Below are 22,771 nucleotides of genomic sequence, written 5' to 3' on the forward strand. Positions count from 1 at the left end.
GATTTCTGGCTGTCTCTATCCAATAAATAAATAAAGATAATAAAAAAATTGTTGGGAGTCAGGCGGTAGCACAGTGGGTTAAGCGCAGGTGGTGCAAAGTTCAAGGACCGGCGTAAGGATCCCGGTTCAAGCCCCTGGCTCCCCACCTACAGGGGTGTCGCTTCACAGGCGGTGAAGCAGGTCTGCAGGTGTCTTTCTCTCCCCCTCTCTATCTTCCCCTCCTCTCTCCATTTCTCTCTGTCCTATCCAACAACGACTACAACAATAAAACAAGGGCAACAAAAGGGAATAAATAAGTAAATATTTTTAAAAATAAAAAATTGTTTTTAAATATGCTTTAGAAAAATGAAATTTAGCTTTGTGATTCAATTTTGTTATCAAGAAGAGTTAATACATGTAGTCATAATGCCCTCAAATAGTTGAGACTAAATGTTCTCAGAAACAGAGATTTGCATTTAGTCTTTTCCAAATCCTAATTAACTGCTGTTATTTTATCTTTCAGATTAGAGCCTCTGGGGATGCAAAAATAAAGAAAGAGAAAGAAAATGGGTTCTCTAGGTAAGACTCTTGTTTTTTGTTTTTTTTTGGTGGGTGTCCAGCAGGGCAGATGCCCATATTGTAGCTTTATTTGAGTTTACTCATTGACCTGGCCTATTTTCAGGAAAGTTAGTGGTGAGAGGACTAAACCAACTTGAGCATTTCTACAGAGCCATATAGGGTTTTTGTTTGTAATTGTTTTTTTTTTGTTGTTGTTGTTTTTAACCAAAGGACTGCACAGCTCTGGCTTATAGTGGTGCAGAGGATTGAACCTGGGACTTCGGAGCTTCAGGCATAAATAAGAGCCTCTTTGTATAACTGTTATGCTATCTACTCTCATTCCGCATAGACATTTAGTAGTACTGATTACTACACTTTAGAAGGTTATTTTGTGTGGAAAGGTTGATAGAAAAGCCCCTCCCACACACACCCCAAACCAGAGCATTGCTCATTTCTTATTTATGGTGTTGAGGGTTGAACTTGGACTTTGGAGCCTCAGGAATGAAATTCATCTTTGCATAAACATTATGCTGGCATATATGTGTGTGTTTATGTTTGTTTTTTTTTTCTCCAGGGTTATGACTGGGGCTCTCTCTGACTGCACTACAAATCCATTGCTCCTGGAGGCTATTTTTTCCCAATTTTGTTGCCCTTGTTGTTTCTTGCTGTTGATGTTGGATAGGACACAGAAATCGGGAGAGGAGAGAAGATGGGGAGAGAAAGATAGACACCTGTAGACCTGCTTCACCGCTTGCAGAGCAACCCTCCTGCATGTGGGGAGTTGGGTGCTTGAAATGGGTTCCTTGCTTTGGTCCTTGGCACTTCACATCATGTGCACTTAACCCACTGCACTACTGCCAGCCCCCCTCTCTGGGGCAGTCTTATTTCAGTGATAGACAGCTTTAGTTTATGGTAGACCTGGGGGTTGAAGCTGGAAACTCAGAGCCTAAGGTGTAAAGACTTGCATCACCACTATGTTATCTCCCCAGTCCACCTGGGGCAATTTTCTATTCATCATCATCTTGGTGGTATGTGGGGAGACTCCACCGCACAATTTCACCAACTGGGGAATTGCCCCATCCCATCAGTGAGACTCCTATGTGGTCCCAGTGCTTGAAGTAATTATAAATTCTCCTGGGAGAGTATCCTGTTCTGAATTTTTTGTTAGACTCAGATAGATGATCTCTATTTTAAAGATGAGTATTGATTTGGGTAGAAATATATTACCTTTTATAGAAGTAGAGGAAATGCACATAATTTAGAGGTTACTTCCATCTTGACTCTGTTGTCTTCATCAACCCAGACTCTCTGAAATTTCCTCCTAGTTAAAAAACAAACAATAGGGGCTGGTGGGCAGCACGGCGGGTTAAGCACACATGGCGCAAAGCGCAACCACCAGCATAAGAATCACAGTTCAAGTCTGCAGCTGTCTTATCTTTCTTTCCTCTTCTGTCTTCCCCATCTCTCTTGATTTCTCTGTCCTGTCCAACAACAACAGCTACAATAACAATAACCACAACAAGGTCAACAAAATAGGAAAAATAGCCTCCAGGAGCAGTGGATTCGTAGTGCTGGCCCTGAGCCCCAGCGATAACCCTGGAGGCGATTAAAAAAACAAACACACACACACAAAAAAAACACAATAGAATATGGGAAACCAAGCAGTGGTGCACCTGGTTAAGTACCAAGCTCAAGAATCACTCCCATACTCCCCATCTGCAGGGGGAAGCTTCACAAGTGGTAAAGCAAGTACTATAGGTGTCTCTCCCTGTCCTATCAAATAAAGAAGGAAGGGGGAAAAAAAGAGAGATGACAACATAATGACTATGTAAAATAGACTCTCTTGACTGAGGCTCTGAGATCCCAGATTTAACTCCCTACAGTGCTCTGGTAAGGGCGGGGCCAGGAGGGAAGCCTACATGTTTAAGACTGTATTCATGTTTACATTTTTGACTAGGACAAAGTAGTTTGAGAATCTTGCTTCCTTAAAACTCCAAACTTTCAGTTTTAAGAACATTTTTGAAAAATCCAAGTCATGTATTCTAGGTTTTGTATGCAAGGAGAAATAGGTGCCCCCTTCTGGCATGTTTTGTAATTGAGGGATACAGAATAATAAAATTGAGGGAGCATTAGAATTGAAAACTACTTAGGCATTCTGCTTTCTTACATTATGTGACTAGAAACATGACAACTATTTTCAGCTAAGAGACCATCTAAACCTTTCGGTAAATTGATACTTGGATATGAATAGATCTGTGAACTTGGTGTATATTCTAGGCTCAATTTCATACTGCTGGGTTAAAAGATTAGAAACATACCCTCTGAGGCAGTACAAAGATTCCTATGTAACCCAACACACCCATCCAAAAGGATCTGTGTACACATGTGTTCTTAGCAGCACAATTTGTAATAGCCAAAACCTGGAAGCAACCCAGGTGTCCAACAACAGATGAGTGGCTGAGCAAGTTGTGGTCTATGTACACAATGGAATACTACTCAGCTGTAAAAAATGGTGACTTCACCGTTTTCAGCTGATCTTGGATGGACCTTGAAAAAGTCATGTTGAGTGAACTAAGTCAGAAACAGAAGGATGAATATGAGATGATCTCACTTCAGGCAGAAGTTGAAAAACAAGATCAGAAAAGAAAACAGAAGTAGAACCTGAAATGGAATTGGCGTATCGCACCAAAGTAAAAGACTCTGGGGTGGGTGGGTGGGTGGTGACAATGCAGGTCCAAGAAGGATGACAGAGGACCTAGTGGGGATTGTATTGTTATATGGGAAACTGGGGAATGTTATGCATGTATAAACTATTGTACTTACTGTTGAATGTAAAACATTAATTCTCCAATAAAGAAATTTTTTTAAAAATGAAAAAAAAAGATTCCTATGTTATTTCCCTCATTTCTAATAATAGCCCTTCTCACATTTTTTAAAATATATATTATTTATTTATTTATTTTATTTTAATGAGAGCTACAAAGAGGAACCAGAGGACTACTCAGCTCTGGCTTAAGTGGTGCTAGAGATTGAACCTAGGACCTTTGGTGCCTCAGGCATAAAAGTCTTTTGCATAACCATTATGCTGTTTCCTCACCCTTTCACATATTTTTTTTTAACCTCACCCATGAAAACTAAGTAGGATCTGTTATTTATCTATCTACCTGAATAAATAACATCTCATGGGAAGGTATCAGAAAATTTGGAGTCTTGATACTAGTTTACTGTTGTCTTAATTGAGTAAAACAGCTATAGATATTAGTCTTTGGCTTAGTGTACAGAAATAAGCAAGGAAACTAATCTTAATTATTTCAAAATCTGGTAGAGGCAGTGGGTGAAGGGTAGTGGCGTTGTCAGCTATTGAAACCCAGTGAATATCCTGACATTCCTAAGTCTGAATGCTTATTTCTTCTAAGATGCATAGGTTTTTTAAAAAAAGATTTTATTTATTTATTAATGAAAAAGATAGGAGGAGAGAGAAAGAACCAGACAGCACTCTGGCACATGTGCTACTGGGGATTGAACTCAGGACCTCATGCTTGAGAGTCCAAAGCTTTATCACTGCGCCACAAGATTCATAGTTTTTGTATTGGGTACTTAAGTATATTCCCTGAACTGAGTTAGTTGACACTAGGTGATTCTAGCTCTGAAAAATGAAGTTTTGATGTACATATTATATTATACAAAGTTATAATGCAATCTTTAAGCAAAATTAGTGGTGAGATACTCCATGTATAAGATAAGTTAACATAAGTAGGAAATAAGAACAATTGAGAAAGTTGTCTTAGAATGATTTTAATTTATTCTGGATCTCATGTTGAGAATGTATGTTCATTTTTATTGAAACATTGTCAGTTTGGTTATTTTTTTAGAGTTTGAATGTACCATATTTAGGACATCAGTTTATTCCTTGTAAAAGATTTTGTAGTACTGGGATGATAATTTAAAATTAGTGGGTGGGCTCAGTTACATTGTGGATTCCTCATGTAAAGTGTGTATATAATTTTGTTTCTGTTGTCACATGAACTGTGCTGACAGAGACACAGACTTACTCTTTTTTTTAGTTTATTATTTTATTTGTAAAAAGGAAACACTGACAAAAACCATAGGATAGATGGGGTACAACTCCACACAGTTCCCACCACCAGAACTCTGTATCCCATCATATCCCGATAGTTTTTGTATTCTCTGGGATTATGGACCCAGAGTCATTATGGGGTGCAGAAGGTGGAAGGTCTGGCTTCTGTAATTGCTTCCCTGCTGAACATGGCCATTGACAGGTTGATCCATACTCCCAGCCTGTCTCTCTCTTTCCCTAGTGGGCTGGGGCTCTGGGGATGCGGAGCTCTAGTACACATTGGTGGTGTCGTCTGCCCAGGTAAATCCAGTTGGCATCATTCTTAAAGTATAGAAAAGAATACTTAAAATAATAGATAGTTCTTTTGATCTCTATGTTGAGAACATTATCAGCTATGGTTGTAGTTAGAAAATTGTTTATGGAAAACCTTTTAATATCTACAAAATACACTTTTTTTTTTTGCCTCCAGGATTTTCACTGGGGCTTGGTGCCTGCACCATGAATCTACTGCTCCTGGAGGCCACTTTGCTCATTGTGTTGACCTTGTTGCGCTTGTTGTAGTTGTTATTGTTGTCATAGCTGTTGTTGTTGGATAGGACAGAGAGAAATGGAGAGAAATGGGGAAGACAGAGAGGAGAGAAAGATAGACACCGGCAGACCTGCTTCACTGCCTGTGAAGCGAATCCCCTGCAGGTGGGGAGCCGGGGGCTCGAATCAGGATCCTTACACCAGGCCTTGCACTTGGTGCCATGTGCACTTAACCCCCTGCGCTACCGCCCAACTTCCCATAATACACTTTTTTTTTTAAATCCTTTTCTTAGCTGCTTCTCAGTAAGATTGTGTATGTTTACTTTGGATTGCTTAATTAATGTAGACTTCCAGTGAGCATTAACTAGCAGTTCTTTCTCTACAGTCCACCACGAATTAAAGATGAACCAGAAGATGATGGCTTTTTTGCTCCTCCAAAAGAAGATATAAAGCCATTAAAGAGACCTCGAGATGAGGATGAGTGAGTATTACTTTGAATTTTGGGAAGAAGGAAATTGTTTAAGGAATAAATGATCTGTGTACAATACAGAGAAAAAGGGATCAATTGGTATACTCATTTAAAATTTGTAGTTAATGGGTTGTGTGACTGATTTCTCTTTGAATTAGTAATAGACCTTGTTAAATAGAAGTCATGTGCCTGAGACTTGAAAGAATAATGTTTTTCTTATTAAAAGGGTAAAACATAAGAAACTAAAGGTAATATAGGGTTCATGATGAATATTTAAGGTATTAAAGCTCAAGTTTATTATCACCTACCATAAATATGCTCTCAGTGTTGAAGCAATTTCTCCTAGGGCCTGTGCTTATCATAAAATGTCAGTTATGTATAACTTCTTAGACTCCAGGAATCTAGAGGAATTCATGGTAGAAAGTAGGTGGGAAAGGAAGGAAATATATAGTAAATTTATTTATATTCATATAAACTACTTTTCTATATATATTATTTATTAGATGGAAACAGAGAGAAATTGAGAGGGAGGGGGAGATAGAGAGGGAGAGAGACAGAGTGACCCCTGCAGCCCTGCTTCACCATTTGTGAAACTTTCCCCCTGCAGGTGGGGACCAGGGGCTTGAACCTGGGTCCTTGTGCACTGTAATGTGTGCCACCAGGTGTGCCACTGCCTGGCTTCCTATAGAATACTTTTCTTCCTCTTTTTAGCCAGTTAATCCTTTGTTAGTTATTGTTGGACAATGTATGGTTCCCAGATTTCTATCCTTTATTTGGGATCTATATCTGTATTTATCCTTCTACTCCCCTTCCAGCTTGTATGTTGTCTAACAGTGTCTGGTTTGTTCTGTTTAGGACAGTGACTAGTTTGGCTGCCATTGTCATTTCCTTTATAGTTCTAGACTATAAAATGCACAGCTGAAACTAGCAACTGTGCTTGTCTTAGAGACAAATCTCTAGGATTTTGAGGGTCCTAGTATTATGGATGTGAATCACTAAGTTTAATTGTGTGAACTCCATATTCTTTTACCCTTTCTAGTGCTGATTATAAGCCTAAGAAAATTAAAACAGAAGATATCAAGAAGGAGAAGAAACGAAAACTTGAGGAAGAAGAGGTTAGTAACAAGACTTAGACCAGCTTTTTTGCTTAAGTTTAGAATAGGGAGTTCTTTACAAATACAGAGACAGCCTCTTTGTATAACCGTTATGCTATCTACCCCCACCCACCTTTCTTAGATTTCTAAATTCAATTCAACTGCTTTTCCAAGGATTTCTGTTTGATGGTGGTGGTAGATTAAAACTACGACAAGGGTTCGAGCCCCCAGCTCCCCACCTATAGGGGAGTCGCTTCACAGGTGGTGAAGCAGGTCTGTAGGTGTCTATCTTTCTCTCCCCCTCTCTGTATTCCCCTCCTCTCTCCATTTCTCTCTGTCCTATCCAACAACAAAGATAGATAACAACAATAAAACAAGGGCAACAAAAAAGGAATAAATAAATATTAAAAATAAAATAAAATACAAGGTCTTTTGTTTGAAAAATTCTGTTTCTTGTACTGAGAGGTTGTTAGGTTTTTTAAAACTTTCTAAAAAATATTTATTTATTATTGGATAGAGACAGAGAGAAATTGAGAGGGGAGAAGGAGAGAGACAGAGACATCTGCAGCCCTCCTTCGCCGCTTGTGAAGCTTTCACCCTGCAGGCAGGAACCAGGGGCTTGAACCTGGGTCCTTGTGCACTGTAATGTGTACACTTAACCAGGTCCACCACCGCCTGCCCCCCTTTTCCCTAGTGACCCCCCCAAGACAACTTGTAGAAATGTAATTGGCCCTTACTTAAGTGCTTTCTTGGCATGTTCTTTTATAGGATGGTAAATTGAAAAAAACCAAGAATAAAGATAAAGATAAAAAAGTTCCTGAACCAGATAGCAAGAAAAAGAAGCCGAAGAAAGAAGAGGAGCAGAAGTGGAAATGGTAAAAATCTCATCTCAGCACTAACTAGATGATGCATCTTCTATAGCTCCATTAAAGGAGAGCATTGCATTATTGAAATTGATAGCTCAGTATCTGAGGGAGGAAGGTAGCATTTAAAAGAATATTTTGTTTGTTTGTTTGTTTTTGGTGGAGCTGTATTTGTGAGCATGTGTGATTTCATTGTTCTAGACTTCTTTTTCATTCTGATAGAGAGGTAGATAGACATATACCACAGCGCAGACCAGTGTCATAGCACCTTATGTATGGTGCTGAGACTCCAGCCAGTACTAGTCTGTTCTTGTCAAGCTTATCCTTGTTTTCTTCCTTTTGTAATTGTGGATGTGGAGAAATGGTCTAGATCGATCAGTGGAGCTCTTTACTGAGTCACATTTTCCTCAGAAATCATACAAGTAGTTGCAGTGTGCTTAGTCTATTCCCTGAAAATATCTTTCTTGGGTTCCCCATTTTAAACTGCTGTCTATTATATAGAACTTTGTCTATTCTGAATAGACCATTGTTTACAAAGAGTTGGAAACTAGGAGTTTGTTGCTAGTAGTGTTAGGTTTTAACGAGATTTTTAGTGTCTTTACCTGAGCTGCTTGCTTTCCCTCACTTTGAGGGAAATTTATTTATTTATTCTTGCCACCAGGGTTATCACTGGGGCTCAGTGCCTACACTATGATTCTACTGCTCCCAGTAGCCCTTTTTTTCTTTTTTCTCCTTTATTTTTTATTTGACAGGACAGAGAAATTGAGAGGGTGGAAAGGGGAGAGAGAGAGAAAGATAGACACCTGAAGATCTTTTCACTGCTTGTATAGCGTTCCCTCTGCAGGTGGAGAGCATCATCTTGAACTTGGGCCTTGCATATGGTAATTTGTGCACTTAACTGGGTGCACCACCATCCAGCATGGGATTACTTTCTTATGCATGGTTCTCTCCATTTTTTTATGACCCCTTTTCACTTTGTGCCATGTGTGCTTAACTCACTGCGCTACTTACTGCCTGGCCCCCACATTTATTTTCTATTCGATACCTAACTTGAATTCTTAAATTTATCACTACTTCTCTAGTTATTATGTTATCTAAATACATTTTTCTTAATTTTGTTGCAAAGCTGTAGATGAGGTCCTAGAGGACCAAAAACACTATGTGTTTTTACAGTAATATTTGTTGATCCAGTGACATCAGTCTGTTGTGGTCTATCTTTCTGTTATCATTGAGGTTTACTTAGCATTGAGTGGTTCAGTGAATCTCTAATTTTCTTAAATGATAAATTAGGGAGTTGGGCAGTAGCACAGCAGGTTAAGTGCAGGTGGTACAAAGTGCAAGGACCTGTGTAAGGATCCCGGTTTGAGCCCCCATCTTCCCACCTGCAAGGAGTCACTTCACAAGCAGTGAAGCAGGTCTGCAGGTGTCTATCTTTCTCTTCCCCCTCTGTCTTCCCCTCCTCTCTCCATTTCTCTGTCCTATCCAACAACAGTGACATCAACAACAATAATAATTACAATAATAAAACAATAAAGGCAACAAAAGGAAATAAGTATTTTTTAAAATCTTGAAAAACTTTTTTCTCAGGCTGAACATGTTGAAATTGAAGAGACTATGAACAGTTTGAAGTCTTAATTTAAAATGTACTGGAGCCAATAAAAAGAATGTTAAAAAGTACCAGAATAAGGGGAAATATGGCATTCTAAATTCCACCATTTCACCTCAGAAAGTCTTCTTACATTTACTCTCACATACGCATGTATACATACCTGTATACAAGCATACTTATGTGTTTTAATTGATTTAGGGAGTAATTGACTGGGGTTTTTGTGGACTCCTGCAGCTAGGTCCCTGCCCTACCAGTTTGATAGCAGTTGTAAAATATCTTTATATGCTCCTACTAGTTCCTAAGGTCTCTATCCAAGTTGAGCTATTTATGGCTTGCCTTGTTTGAGATATGTCTTCACCAACAACCCCTTCTCCAACCTGTTAAGATTTAGCAAAAATTTATTTTCTCTTGTTTTGTTTTTATATCAAGAGAGAGAGAAAAGGGAAAAAAAGAAGAAAGCAGTGAAGCACTGAAAGCTTCCTTCAATATGGTGGGGGCCTGGCTTGAATTTAGACTGTGCACATGGCAAAAGCAGCATACTGTCCAAGTTAGGTATTTTACTGGTTGGCCCTAAAATTTATTTACTATTTAACATGGGAGGGGGTAAGAGAGACAGAGAACCAGAGCGTTGTTATGACACCTGTGATACTGGAGATCGAACTCGGGACCTTGTGGTCCAAGATCCTAGCCATTGTGCAACACTTTTGGCCACTAAGGTATTATTAAATTTATATTAAATATTAACAAATATCTGTGGTTTTTTTAAATTTCTTTATTGGGGGAATTAGTGTTTTACAGTTGACATTAAATACGATAGTTTGTACATGCATAACATTTCCCAGTTTTCCATATAACAGTACAACCTCCACTAGGTCCTCTGTCACCCTTTTTCAGGACCTTTACTGGCAAACGCTAGAAGAAGAAGAAGGACCTTTACTCTTCCCCCGCCACCTGAGTTTTTTACTTTGGTGCAATACACCAAAATATTACATCTGACTTGAGATGTTTATTCTTATTTTGTTTCATCATCACTGGTTCCTTGCATGCCTGCATGATTCCTTCACTTCCAGAAGAAAAAAAAAAATTTAATAGTTTTATAAGAGACAGGGGAGAGACAACACAGCACTGCTTCGCTGCTCCTAGAGTCTTCCTCTGTGCATATGCTTCCATGTGCTGACTAGGGATTCAAATCTAGTCTCTTGAGCTAAAAGCATCTTATTTGGGCCAGAGAAGTAGCTAGCTCACTTGGATATTGTGCTACTCTGGCTCGTGTGTGACCCCCACCACACTGAAGGAAGCTTAGCTCTCCCTCTCTGTTTTTTTGTGACTGGCTTATTTCACTTAAGAAATGCTCGTCAAATTTTTCTCATGTTGTATTTTCTCATGTCAGATTTTAATTTTAAGGCTCACTAGTATTTATTAGATTTTACTTATGTTCATGAATACTTATTTGCATTTAGCTGTTTGTGGATTATTTGCCTATAAACTTGTGTTTGAATATATGCTTTAAATCTTTCTATACCTCTAAAAAATTAGAGGAATATGCCTGGAAATAAAATTGCTGGATATATGGTAATTCTGTATTAATTTAATAGGAATTAACATAATGGTTCTCCCCATTTATTTATTTATTTATAAATATTATAAATTATAAATAAATAAGGCTAGATCCAGTGTCATGATATTTGCCTTATCCTTTATCCTAACAGTTTCATAATGATTTGGATCTTCAATTAGTAGAGCTCATTTTTAAATATAGTGAAAGGTGATGGTCCAACTTTATTATTTTGCATATGAATATATAGCTTTTCCAGCACCATTGGGGGGGGCTTTCTCCATTAAATGACTTTGGCACTCTATTTTGAAATCATTTAATAATTGTATGTGTTGATTTTAGTAAGGGTTAAAGGTTACGTTACTATTACAGTACAGTATGAGACTTACACTTTTTAAAATTTTTATTTATTGTTATTGGGTAGAGACAGAAATTGAGAGGAGGGGGAGGTAAAGAGACAGAGAGACACCTGCAGCCCTGCTTTGCAGCACGTGTAGCTTTCCCCCTGCAGGTGGGGACCATGGGCTCGAATCCAGGTCCTTGCGCACTGCATCATGTGTGCTCAACCAGGTGCACCACTACCCAGCCCCTTACACTTTTTTTTTTTAAATAGTTGTTGCTACATGGGTAAAATTTCTCAACTTTCTGCAAAACACTCTCCCCTCCTGCCTAGGTCCTCCTCCACCATCATGCACCAGAACCTAAGCCCTCATCCCCACTCCCCTCAACCCTTTGCTTTGGTGCAATACTCCGAATCCAGTCCAAGTTCTACTCTGTTTTCCCTTTCTGTTCTTATTTGTCAACTTGTCTGAGTGAAATAATCCCATATTCACTCTTTTAGTTCTGACTTATCTTACTTAACATTTATTCCTTCAAGCTCCAAGTTAAGATGAAGAAGGGGAATTTATCATTCTTAATAGCTGAGTAGTATTCCATTGTGTATGTATACCACAACTTTCTCAGCCACTCACTTGTCATTGGACACCTAGGTTGCTTTTTTGGTTATTACTGATTGTGCTGCTATGAATATAGATATGCACAGATCTCTTTAGATGAGTGTGTTTGACTCCTTAGGATATATCCACAGGAGAGGAATTGCTGGGTTCTTATAGTTCGCCAAACTGCTCTCCACGGGGTTAGACCAGTCACATCAGCTATGCAGGAAGGTTCTTTTGCCCCTAAAACCTCTCCTGCATTTATTATTACTGTCCTTTCTGATATATGACATTCTCACAGGAATGAATTGTTATTTCATTGAGACTTGTTTGCTGTTTCTGAACTGTGTTTAAAATACGTTTGGAAGGTGATAGAGGATTATAGATGTTCATAATTAACCAGAAGGATTCTGCAGGAACTGTGGAACTTTTTTTTTTAAAAGTAGAAAAAAAAGTGAAGGTTAGACATGTGAAGTTTTAAGATATGCTATCTGAAAGACCACTGGCTTAAATAACAAAATGCTCCCACTCAAATGTGGAATAAAGTAATGAAAATAATTTCTAAACTTATAACAACTAAACTAGTTTTTGTTTCTTTGTTTTAACCAGAGCATTGCTCAACTCTGGCTTATGATGGGGGGGGGGGGGCAGTGGAGCCTGGGACTTCAAAGCCTCAGGCGTGAAAGTCTCTGCATAACCATCAATGCTATCTACCTCCACTACTAAACTAGTTCTTAGAATAAAAACTTCCGGTAGTTTTTCAGACAGAACCTGGGTTCTCTTTGGTGTAAGTGGCACAGAAATTTTGGCAATGGATATGATGTATAGGTATGAAACTATACTCTTAGTAATTCTATAATATTATAAACCAGTATCAAATCAGTTTAAAAAATAATAAATTGAGTAGCATGATGTTATGCAAATAGACTCTTTCCTGGGAGTCTAAAGTCCCATGTTTAATCCTCTATACCACTATAAGCCAGAGTGGAACAGTGCTCTGGTAAAAATAAATACTGAAGGAATAAATGAAATAAACTGGGGGTGGGGATGGCAAAATAGCTCATTTGTTTAGTGTGCTTGCTACTTTGCCATGCATGGAAACCAGGCATGAGCCCAACTCCCAATACATTGAAGGAAGGGTGCTTCAGTGCTGTGGTGTCTGTCTCTTTCTCTGCTTCTGCCTAAAGAAAAATAGTAGTAGATGAAGTAATATTTTTAATGGGGGTTGGGAAGTATGTAATTGCAGAGAAAGACTATAGACATACCAGCTAATTGTACTGCACTACATTATGACTCTTAATTGTATCTTGGTCTATAAAATAAATGTTTTGAATGTAATTGGGAGGATTTGCATCTGGGTATTAGAATGAACTTTGGGGATTAGTAATTTTATCAGATGATAATAAAAAAGATGTAGGAAAATTTTAAATGCTTGGCGTTGAGATACTCAGTTGCGGTTTGCAGTTTATTTTTAAATGGTATTATAAAGTTTAGGTGAATGTAGAATTATTTGGATGGTGCTTATTGTACTGTCCCTTGTTTTTCTGTATTTTGAACTTATGGTTGTCATCCTCACTTAGCTGTCACTGCTCCAGGCCACCACCCTTTCAGATAGAGAGGCAAAGACACTATGACCTTAAAGCTTTCCTCTGTGTGCTGAGGGCCAAGCTTGAATCTGGCTCCTGTGTAATTTTGGGTCACTTAAGTTGTTTTCACTGTACTTTAGATTCAGTTATCAATTGCTGTTCTAGACAACTCAGAAAAGTCTTAATTGATCTTATTGATCCTAATTTGCATTCTAAATATGTCCTCATATTTGTAATGAGTGTTAAACTTTTTCAAAGTGAAGAACACTGGATATTTAGGGGTTTTTTTGCAGTTGTCAGAGCTTTACTACTCCAGGTTAACTTCATTTATAAAGAGATAGAGGTGGGGTTGATGGGTAGAGTACACACCATAGTATCTCTGCCATGTGGTATACTGAATTAGTGCTAAAACCTAGGTTGTGTACATGGCAAAGTAAGCACACACTCTGATGAATTTTCTCCCTGACTGCAATGCTGGGCATTTTGTTCAGGCATCAATTATGATTCTATAGTAATTTCTGGGCATCTATCAATAAAACAGATAATTAACTTTGGTATTTAATAGGAAACAACCTTTATATTAGGTGACGTGATCACTAAATAAGATTGTACTTATATTTCAAAGGTGGGAGGAAGAGCGCTATCCAGAAGGCATCAAATGGAAATTCCTAGAACATAAAGGCCCTGTATTTGCTCCGCCATACGAACCTCTTCCAGAGAGTGTCAAATTTTACTATGATGGTGAGTTGTTCTAAGGTTGTTCAATACATAGCAAGGAAAACAATTTACTTCTATTTAGAATTATAAAATGAGGAAGGATCTTGTGCCATATAATGTTTTGTTTTATTTTTGGAGTCATTAGCTATTCACTTAGTTTTCCTGTATATTTTATATTAGTGATTTAATAATGATCAACAAGATTATGAGATAAGAGGGTTATAGTTCCCACCACCAGAGTTCCATATCCCATCCCCTCCATTGGAAAGTGCCATACTCTTAATCCTTCTATGGAATATGGACCAGAGATCCTTATGTGGTGCAGAAGAAGGTGGGAGTCTGGCCTCTATAATTGTTTTTTCGCTTGACATGGGCATTGACAAGTTGATTCATATTCCCAGCCTGTTTCTGTCTTTCCCTAGTGAGGTTGGGTGCTGGGGTTCTAGGATAAGGTTCTAGGGTAAGGTCGTCTGCCCAGGGAAGTCAGGTTAGTGTCATAGTAGCTTCTGCAATTTGGTGGCTGAAAAGCATTAAAAAAAAAATAAAGCAGGGAGTCAGCTGATAGCTCAGCTGGTTAAGTGCAGGTGGCGCAGACCGCAAGGACCGCAATGATGACATCAATAACTATAGTAAAATAACAAGAGCAACAAAAGGGAATAAATAAATAAATCAGAACAAATTTTTTTAAAATATTTATTCCCTTTTGTTGCCCTTGTTTTTTATTGTTGTAGTTATTGTTGTTATTGATGTTGTCGTTGTTGGATAGGACAGAAAGACATGGAGAGAGGAGGAGAGAAAGATAGACACCTGCAGACCTGCTTCACTTGTGAAGTGACACCCCTGCAGGTGGGGAGCTGGGGGCTCAAACTGGGATCCTTATGCTGGTCCTTGAGCTTTGCGCCACCTGCACTTAACCTTCTGTGCTACCGCCCGACTTCCACAAATTTTTAATAATCAAGAACCTAAATAGCAGATGATATTTGGGGTCTACATGTCGGAAGAAGCTAGGAAGTCTGTTTTATATCCCAAGTGGCCCATGATTTTACTACTTTTTGCCTGAGCCCGATAGCATGCAGGTGGGCTGAAAGTATTGTCAGGGAGGATTGTGTCAGAGTTGTAATTAGGACTAGAAAGCTGGATTAAGGCAAAGAGTAGCTCCCAAATATGGAAAAAGTATATAAATACCATTAACTATAAACCTCATCAGTCTTTTTTTTTTAATTTGTTATTTATAAAAAGGAAACATTGACTAAACCATAGGATAATAGGGGTACAACTTTGCACAATTCCCACCACCAGAACTCTGTATCCCATCCCTCCCCCGATAGCTTTCCTATTCTTTAACCCTCTGGGAGTATGGACCCAAGGTCATTGTGGGATGCAGAAGGTGGAAGGTCTGGCTTCTGTAATTGCTTCCCCACTGAACATGGGCATTGACATGGTCGTCAATCCATACTTCCAACCTGTCTCTCTCAAACCTCATCAATCTTTTCTCCCTCCTTTCCTCCTTTTTTTTTTTTTTTTTTTTGACACAGGGTTATTAACACAGGGATTTGGTACCTACACAGTTCTACCACTACCACAGACATCTCCCCCCCACACACACACACACAACACATTTCCCTTCTTTCCTTCTTCATAATAATAGGGAGAGAAAGAAGTTAGAAACTCTGTAGATGGAGACCAGGGCTTGAACCAGGTTGATACCTCCCTAGCTACTGTGAACTTCCTTACTAAGGAACTATAGTTTGTGAGAGTTATTAGAAAAAGCTTTACTTTAAGGTTAGTATTGAAATTAAGTGATAAAAGTAAAAAACTGACAGACTGATTATTGCTAAACATGACTTGTATTTGCTTGAAGATTAACTTGTATGCCATCCACCTCAGGAGATGGCAGGTGTCTTATCACTCTACACAGCACAACACTGTATCTTTGTTTATGCAAGTCAGGTTTGATGAACTGATTGGAAAAGCCTTATTCTCTTAGAACCTTCAAAATTATTTACTATCTTTTCTTCTTTCCTTGAGTTGAAGGATTTGAAAGTAATCTTCGTACTCCTCTTAATGACAGTATGCAAATGGTAATAATCAACTGAATTTTCCTTCTCCTAAGAGACTATGCAGAAATGACTAGGCTATTATTCCATGAAACCATTTATGTTTGGGACCTGGACCTAAAATATTAGTTTACCTGGCAGGATACATACTTTATCATGTGCAAAGACCAGTTTTATGCCATAAATGGAAAGATGTGGTTTAGCCTGCAGTCTCTTCTCTGTTCTCACACTGTCCTCTACTACTATAGGAACTGAAGCTCAAGAACTAGCATTTTCTCAGTTGGTCTTCATTTTGGGACTTACTCCCTTTGGTTACATAAATTTCTTGTTTGCAATGTCAAGAAATCATGTTTGACTGATTATCTAAATTGATACTGTAAGTCCTCCCTATTCTCTAGGAAGTAAGAGTTCTCAGACTCCTTTATAACTATCCGGTGAGGTAGGGCATGGGCTGCGTGATGCCGGCTGTTAAGAACCCAAGTGTTTAACCTTTGCTCAGCAGTTACCTCTTCATGGAGCATTCTTTTTCCACAGTGTTAGAAAGAGCCTTCAAGTCACCCCCACTCCCACCCCCCAAGCTCTGCTGCTGGTAACTGTCATTTTACTTCTTGACTGCTCATTGCAAAGAGGAGATACCAAAAGTGCTTCCACTATTGGAAGCAGAATAAGTAAAATTGCTCAGTCTCATTTTTTTTTCCTCCAGATCTCCTTGATAATTAATGTACCCAAATAGACCCAAGAACCTTTTATATACCATGTTACCATTTATTTCATCTCACTTCATTCTTAGTGACTTAATGTTTTCTTTTATATTACAAGCATATTGCATTTTTTTTTAACTCCAGGGTTATACCATGGAGTTATTCCAGGGCCTCCATGCTGGCACTACAAATCCACTGTTCCTGGTGGCCTTCCTTCCCACCCCACCCCCATTTTTTATTGGATAGGACAGAGAGAAATTGAGAGAGGAGAAGGAAATAGGGAGAGAGAAAGAGACCTTCACCACTTGTGAAGCATCCCCTCTGCAGGTGGGGAGCCAGGAACTCAAACCCAGAACTTTGTGTGGGTCCTTGCCCTTAGTACTATGTGTGATTAACTGGGTGAACCACCACCCAGACCCTGTTTGTTGCAGCATTACCGGCAATTCCAGTTTAAGCCTGAGTGGCTTGGAGAGTCCTAAAGAAGTAAAGAGAAGTAAAGAGAACACTTTTAAGTTGATCTTTTGTCCCTGTGTTTTCTTTCAAAAGCGGGGAAATTTCCTTATTGACTTAAGGTACATAAATCCTATATGTCTAATTAGTTAGCAGCTTGCATTATATATGCTAGTCATTCCTTTAGAACTGTATTTACTAAACATACACACAATGTCAAGAACCTCTGTCATCCTTTCTACAATAGGTAAGTCTGGTTTCCCTAAAGGATGCCTCCTTATAGTGCCTGTGTTCCAAAGCAGTGCATCTCAAACATCAGTACACATACAGGCCACCTAGGAGTTTAAAATGGACTTCTTGGGCGGAAGGTAGATAGCATAATGGTTATGCAAACAGACTCTCATACCTGAGACTCCAAAGTCCCAGTTTCAATCCCCCGCACCACCATAAGCCAGAGCAGAACGGTGCTCTGGTAAAAAAAAAAAAAAAAAAAGATTTATTTGGTCTGGAGAAGGACCTGAGAGTGTACATTTCAAACAAACTCCCACATGGTGCTGCTACTGCTGGTTTGTGCCTCACTCTTTTAATACCAACTTTCTAGAGAAATTTCTTTTTTTATTATTCATTTATTTCCTTTTTGTTGCCCTTGTTGTTTTATTATTGTTATTGATGTCATTGTTGGATAGGACAGAGAGAAATCTAGAGAGGAGAGGAAGACAGGAGGAGAGAAAGGTAGTAACCTGCAGACCTACTTTACCACCTGTGAAGCAACTCCCCTGTAGGTGGGGAGCTGGGGACTTGAACCGGAATCCTCACGCCAGTCCTTGCACTTTGCACTACCTGTGCTTAACCCCCTGCACTAACACCCACAAATCCATTGCTCCTGGCAACCACCTTTTCCATTTTTGTTGCTGTTGTTGGATAGGACAGAGAGAAAGATAGAAAACTGCAGACCTTTTTCACCACTTGTGAAGCCACACCCCTGCAGGTGGGGAGCCGGGGGCTCAAACTGTGTGTGTGTGTATTCCTTTTTGTTGCCCTTTTTGCTTTATTGTTGTAATTATTATTGATGTCGTGGTTGTTGGATAGGATAGAGAGAAATGGAGAGAGATGGGAAGGCAGAGATGGGGAGAGAAAGATAGATACCTGGAGACCTGCTGCACCACTTTTGAAGCAACTCCCCTGCAGGTGGGGAGCCGGAGGCTCGAACCGACATCCTTACACTGGTCCTTGCACTTTGCACCACCTGCACTTAACCCACTGTGCTATCACCTGACTCCCTTTTTTTTTTTTAAATGTTTTATTTATGTATTATTGGATAGAGGCAGAGAGAAGTTGGGAGGGGAGGGACAGAGACAGAGAGACACCTGCAGTCCTGCTTCACCACTCTTGAAGCTTTCCCCTTGCAGGTGGGGACCAGGGGCTTGAACCTGTGTCCTTGCACACTGTAAGGTGTGAGCTTATTCAGGTATACCACCACCTGACCCCCTCCTTATTTTTAAAATAAGATTTATTTTTTATTAGTGATTTACAAAATTATGAGAACAGCGGTATAGTTCCATACTTTTCCCCATCCCCTTCATTGGAAACTACAGTAATTCTCCCAAGGTCACAGATAGGGGTTGACTTATTATTTCTGTGGTGATCTGTCTATCTTTTTGCCCATTTTTCCCTATGGTTTTGTCTTTTTTTTTTTTTTTTTTGCCTCCAGGGTTATTGCTGGGGCTAGATGCCTACACCACAAAACCATTGTTCCTGGCAACCACCTTTTCCATTTTTGTTACTGTTGTTGGATAGGACAGAGAGAAAGATAGACAACTGCAGACCTGTTTCACCACTTGTGAAGCCACACCCCAGCAGGTGGGGAGCCGGGGGCTCAAACTGAGATCCTTACACTAGTCTTTATGCTTTGCACTATGTGTGCTTAAGCCAGTGTGCCACCACCTGGCCCCCTCTTCTCTTCCTTTCTGTGTCAAACCTAATACTTCTGAGTGTCCTTCTTCCCCTCATTCTCACCTTTCTCTCTCTGGATCCTAATGGAATTGGATTTCGGAGACCTCTGGTCATCTTCCCCTAATGTTTACCCCTCTGGGAGTATGGACCAAAATTCTTTTGGTGCAGAAGGCAGAAAGTCTAGTTTTTGTCATTGCTTCTCCACTGGACATGAGTGTTGGCAGGTCGATCCATACATGTTACAAATTTTTCACACTCCACCTTACTTTAAAGAATAAGATGTGCCGGGTGGGGGTAGATAGCGTAATAGTTATACAAAGAGACTCTTACCTGAGGCTCTGAAGTCCCAGGTTCAATCCCCTGCACCACCATAAGCCAGAGCTGTGCAGTGCTCTGGTATTTCTTTCTGTGTCTTTCTCTTCATCTCTCTCAAAAATAAAATAAATAAAATACTTTAAAAAAAAAAAGAATAAGATGTCCCTGCCCTATTCCTTGCTCTTTTTTTTTTTTTTCCTTTTCCCCAAACAGTTTGCTTAGATTATCAGTGGCAGGATTCCCTCTGAGGGTTTGAATTTTAAAAGCCACTGAAGTGGTTTAAAGTAAAAGCACTATTTTCTGAAAGGAAAAAGAATGAATGGGGTGGAGGGTAGATAGCATAATGGTTCTGCAAACAAAGTCTCATGCCTGAGACTTGGAAGTCCCAGGTTCAATTCCTCCCCACCACCACCACCATAAACCAGAGCTGAATGGTACTCTGGTTAAAAAAAAAAAAAGAGTGTTTTCCCAGGTCCCTCCTGTCCTGACCAAGCCTAATTTACTGACATAATATTCAGGAATGTTAGAGCTAAAAAAGAATTTTATATAAGTAGGTACATTATCATATTGACTTAATTGTTGGTACTATGTGTTATCAGTCCTATTATGTGCCTTGAAAATAAAGCAATATTAAGTCTTCGGAGCTCAGTGTTTATATACATGATAAGAGTATTACACCTCAATTTTTATGGAACCACTTTTTTTCTAGGTAAAGTCATGAAGCTGAGCCCCAAAGCAGAAGAAGTAGCTACGTTCTTTGCAAAAATGCTCGACCATGAATATACTACTAAGGAAATATTTAGGAAAAATTTCTTTAAAGACTGGAGAAAGGTATTGTAGGCACACATTGCTTCTTATAAAAATATCAGTCAAATACTTTGATTTAAAATGTTCCAAATGGTCCGGGAGGTGGCACAGTGAATAAAGCATGAGATTCTTGACCATGAGGTCCTGAGTCCAATTTCCGGCAGCACATATACCAGAGTGACGTCTGGTTCTTTCTCTCCTTTCTCATGAATAAATAAATAAATTCTTAAAAAGTAAAATAAAATCTTTCCATGTATAAACTTTTGGGTTTTACTATACTAAAAGTTGTTGAGGCTTGGAAATAGTTCACCCTTACCATGTATGAGACCTTAAATTTGAGCTCCAGGACCACTTGGAGTCACCATGGATGGCAGAATGGTGCTGTAGTATGTCTCCTCTGTTTCCCTTTCTCTAAATAATAATTTAAGGGCAGAGGGTAGATAACATAATGGTTATGCAAAGAGACTCTCGTGCCTGAGGCTCCAGTGTCCTAGGTTCAATCCCCTGCATCATCATAAGCCAAAGCAGAGCAGTGCTCTGGTAAAAATATAATAATTTAAAAAAATTGAAACTAGGAAGCTGTTTAGCAATATCACACATGTACAGAAGCCCTCATTCATTCCTGATCACTGCATAAAGGCTTATTACATTTTTGGTTTCCTTACTATATCTTAGTTGGTTTATTGTTTTTGATAGAAAGAAACTGTAGAAGGAAAAGGGATTGAGGGTAGGGGGCCTGTAGCATTGATTCACAGTTTTTGGGAGCTGGGGGTTTGAACACCAGTCCTTGTTCATGGTAATATGTGCCCTCTATCAGGTGCATTATTGCCTGGCCCCCACTATAGAATTTTTACTTAACAAGAATGTTCATGTTTATTTCCTCCCAGCTTTTATGTGTAGACTATAAAGAGAATCTGTCAGATTAGGCCAAACAAAAGCTCATCTAGTTAAGTAGAGGGAAGTTTATCTCTGTAGATTTGCCTTTTGTCTGCTTTTACAAAGAAAAATGCTGAAGTGTTGCTTCATTTTCTCTTGATTCTTATGTATTTTCTATCTCTAAAACAGTATGTCAGAGCTGGAGAAATAGCTTACTGGATAGGACACTATTTGCCTTACCAAAATCCAAGCCCTGGTACCATATATAAAGTGCTGTGGTAGTCTACCTTTTTTTTTTTTCATTATATCCAAATGAAAAAACTGCCTGGAGTGCTGAAATCACACATGTGTGTGGTGGCAGTGGGGAAGGATGTTGAAAGACAAATCTGTATCCTACTAGGTGATTTTAAACAGACTAAATATTTTCAGTTTGGATGATGTAGAACAGAGACTTGAACTCAGCTCAAATGACTGTAGAAATAAGATTTAGTAATGGTGATCTAGAAGGTGGCACAATGGATAAAGTATTGGATTTTCAAGCATGAGGCCTTAAGTTTGATCCCTGGCAGCACATGTGCCAGAGTGACATCTGGTTCTTTATCTCTCCTCCTATCTTTCTCATCAATCAATAAATAAAATCTTAAAAAGATTTAGTAAATGAATAGAACAGGGATTTGTTTATTTATTATTATTATTTTTTAGTAGTGGTAAGTTTTTTTAGTTAATGAGAAAGCTAGGAGGAAAGTAAGAAAGAACCAGACATTAGTCTGGTACATGTGCTGCCAGAGATTGAACTCAGAACTTCACGCTCAAGAGTCCAGTGCGTTCTCCACTGCACCACCTCCCAGACCACCAGGGATATTTTTTAATGGGAATATCTCACTATTAAATGACATATAGACATCTTTCTCTAACAAGCCATAGAAGAGTTCTTTTCAGAACTTCTTTCAGGGCAGGCTTGGTGATGGTTGCTTCCTTCAACTATTGGTTGTCTGAGAAGGTTTTGATGCTTCCATCTAGTCTGAATGACAGTCTAGCAGGATATAGTATTCTTGGCTGAAAGCCTTTCTCATTGAGCACTCGATAGATATCTTGCCATTCTCTTCTGGCCTGTAGTGTTTGTATGGAGAAGTCTGCTGCTAATCTTATGGGTTTTCCTTTGTAGGTGACTCTTTGTTTTTCTCTTGCAGCCTTGAGGATCCTTTCTTTATCCTTATTCCTTTCCATTCTAAGTATGACATGTCTTGGTGTCTTTAGGTCTGGGTTAATTCTGTTTGGGACCCTCTGTGCTTCTTGAATCTTTATGTCTTTGATGTTGTCTAGACTAGAGAAATTTTCAGCTTTTATGGCCTGGAGAATGCTTTCTTCCTCTCCTTCTCTTTCTTCCTCTGGTAGGCCAATAATGCGTATATTGTTTCTTTTGAAGTCATCCCATAGGACTCTGTTGTTGTTTTCAGCATCTCTTAATCTCTTTTTGAGATCTTACTTCTTTTTTAGTTGTCTCTAATTCATCCTCAATCTTGCTAATTCTGTCTTCAGCCTCATAGATTCTATTCTCTCTGCCCTCTACTGCTTTCTGGAGTTCATCTATTTTGTTGCCCTGCTCTGATACTGTTTTAGCTTGTTCAGCTAGTTGCATTC

The 22,771-nt window shown here is 39.0% G+C and overlaps 1 protein-coding gene across 1 annotated transcript in view; it reads left to right on the forward strand.

Moving 5' to 3' along the window:
- TOP1 (DNA topoisomerase I) overlaps positions 1-22,771 on the forward strand; it is an 81,894-nt gene that overhangs the window by 40,150 nt on the left and 18,973 nt on the right. Inside the window, exons 5-10 of the mRNA XM_016187509.2 lie at positions 503-558; positions 5,529-5,624; positions 6,652-6,727; positions 7,475-7,581; positions 13,880-13,995; positions 20,157-20,278. Coding sequence (XP_016042995.1) covers positions 503-558; positions 5,529-5,624; positions 6,652-6,727; positions 7,475-7,581; positions 13,880-13,995; positions 20,157-20,278 — 573 coding nt within the window. The remainder of the gene's footprint in view (positions 1-502; positions 559-5,528; positions 5,625-6,651; positions 6,728-7,474; positions 7,582-13,879; positions 13,996-20,156; positions 20,279-22,771) is intronic.

This window comes from Erinaceus europaeus, chromosome 1, assembly GCF_950295315.1.
Source record: "Erinaceus europaeus chromosome 1, mEriEur2.1, whole genome shotgun sequence".
Classification (NCBI taxonomy): Eukaryota; Metazoa; Chordata; class Mammalia; order Eulipotyphla; family Erinaceidae; genus Erinaceus; species Erinaceus europaeus.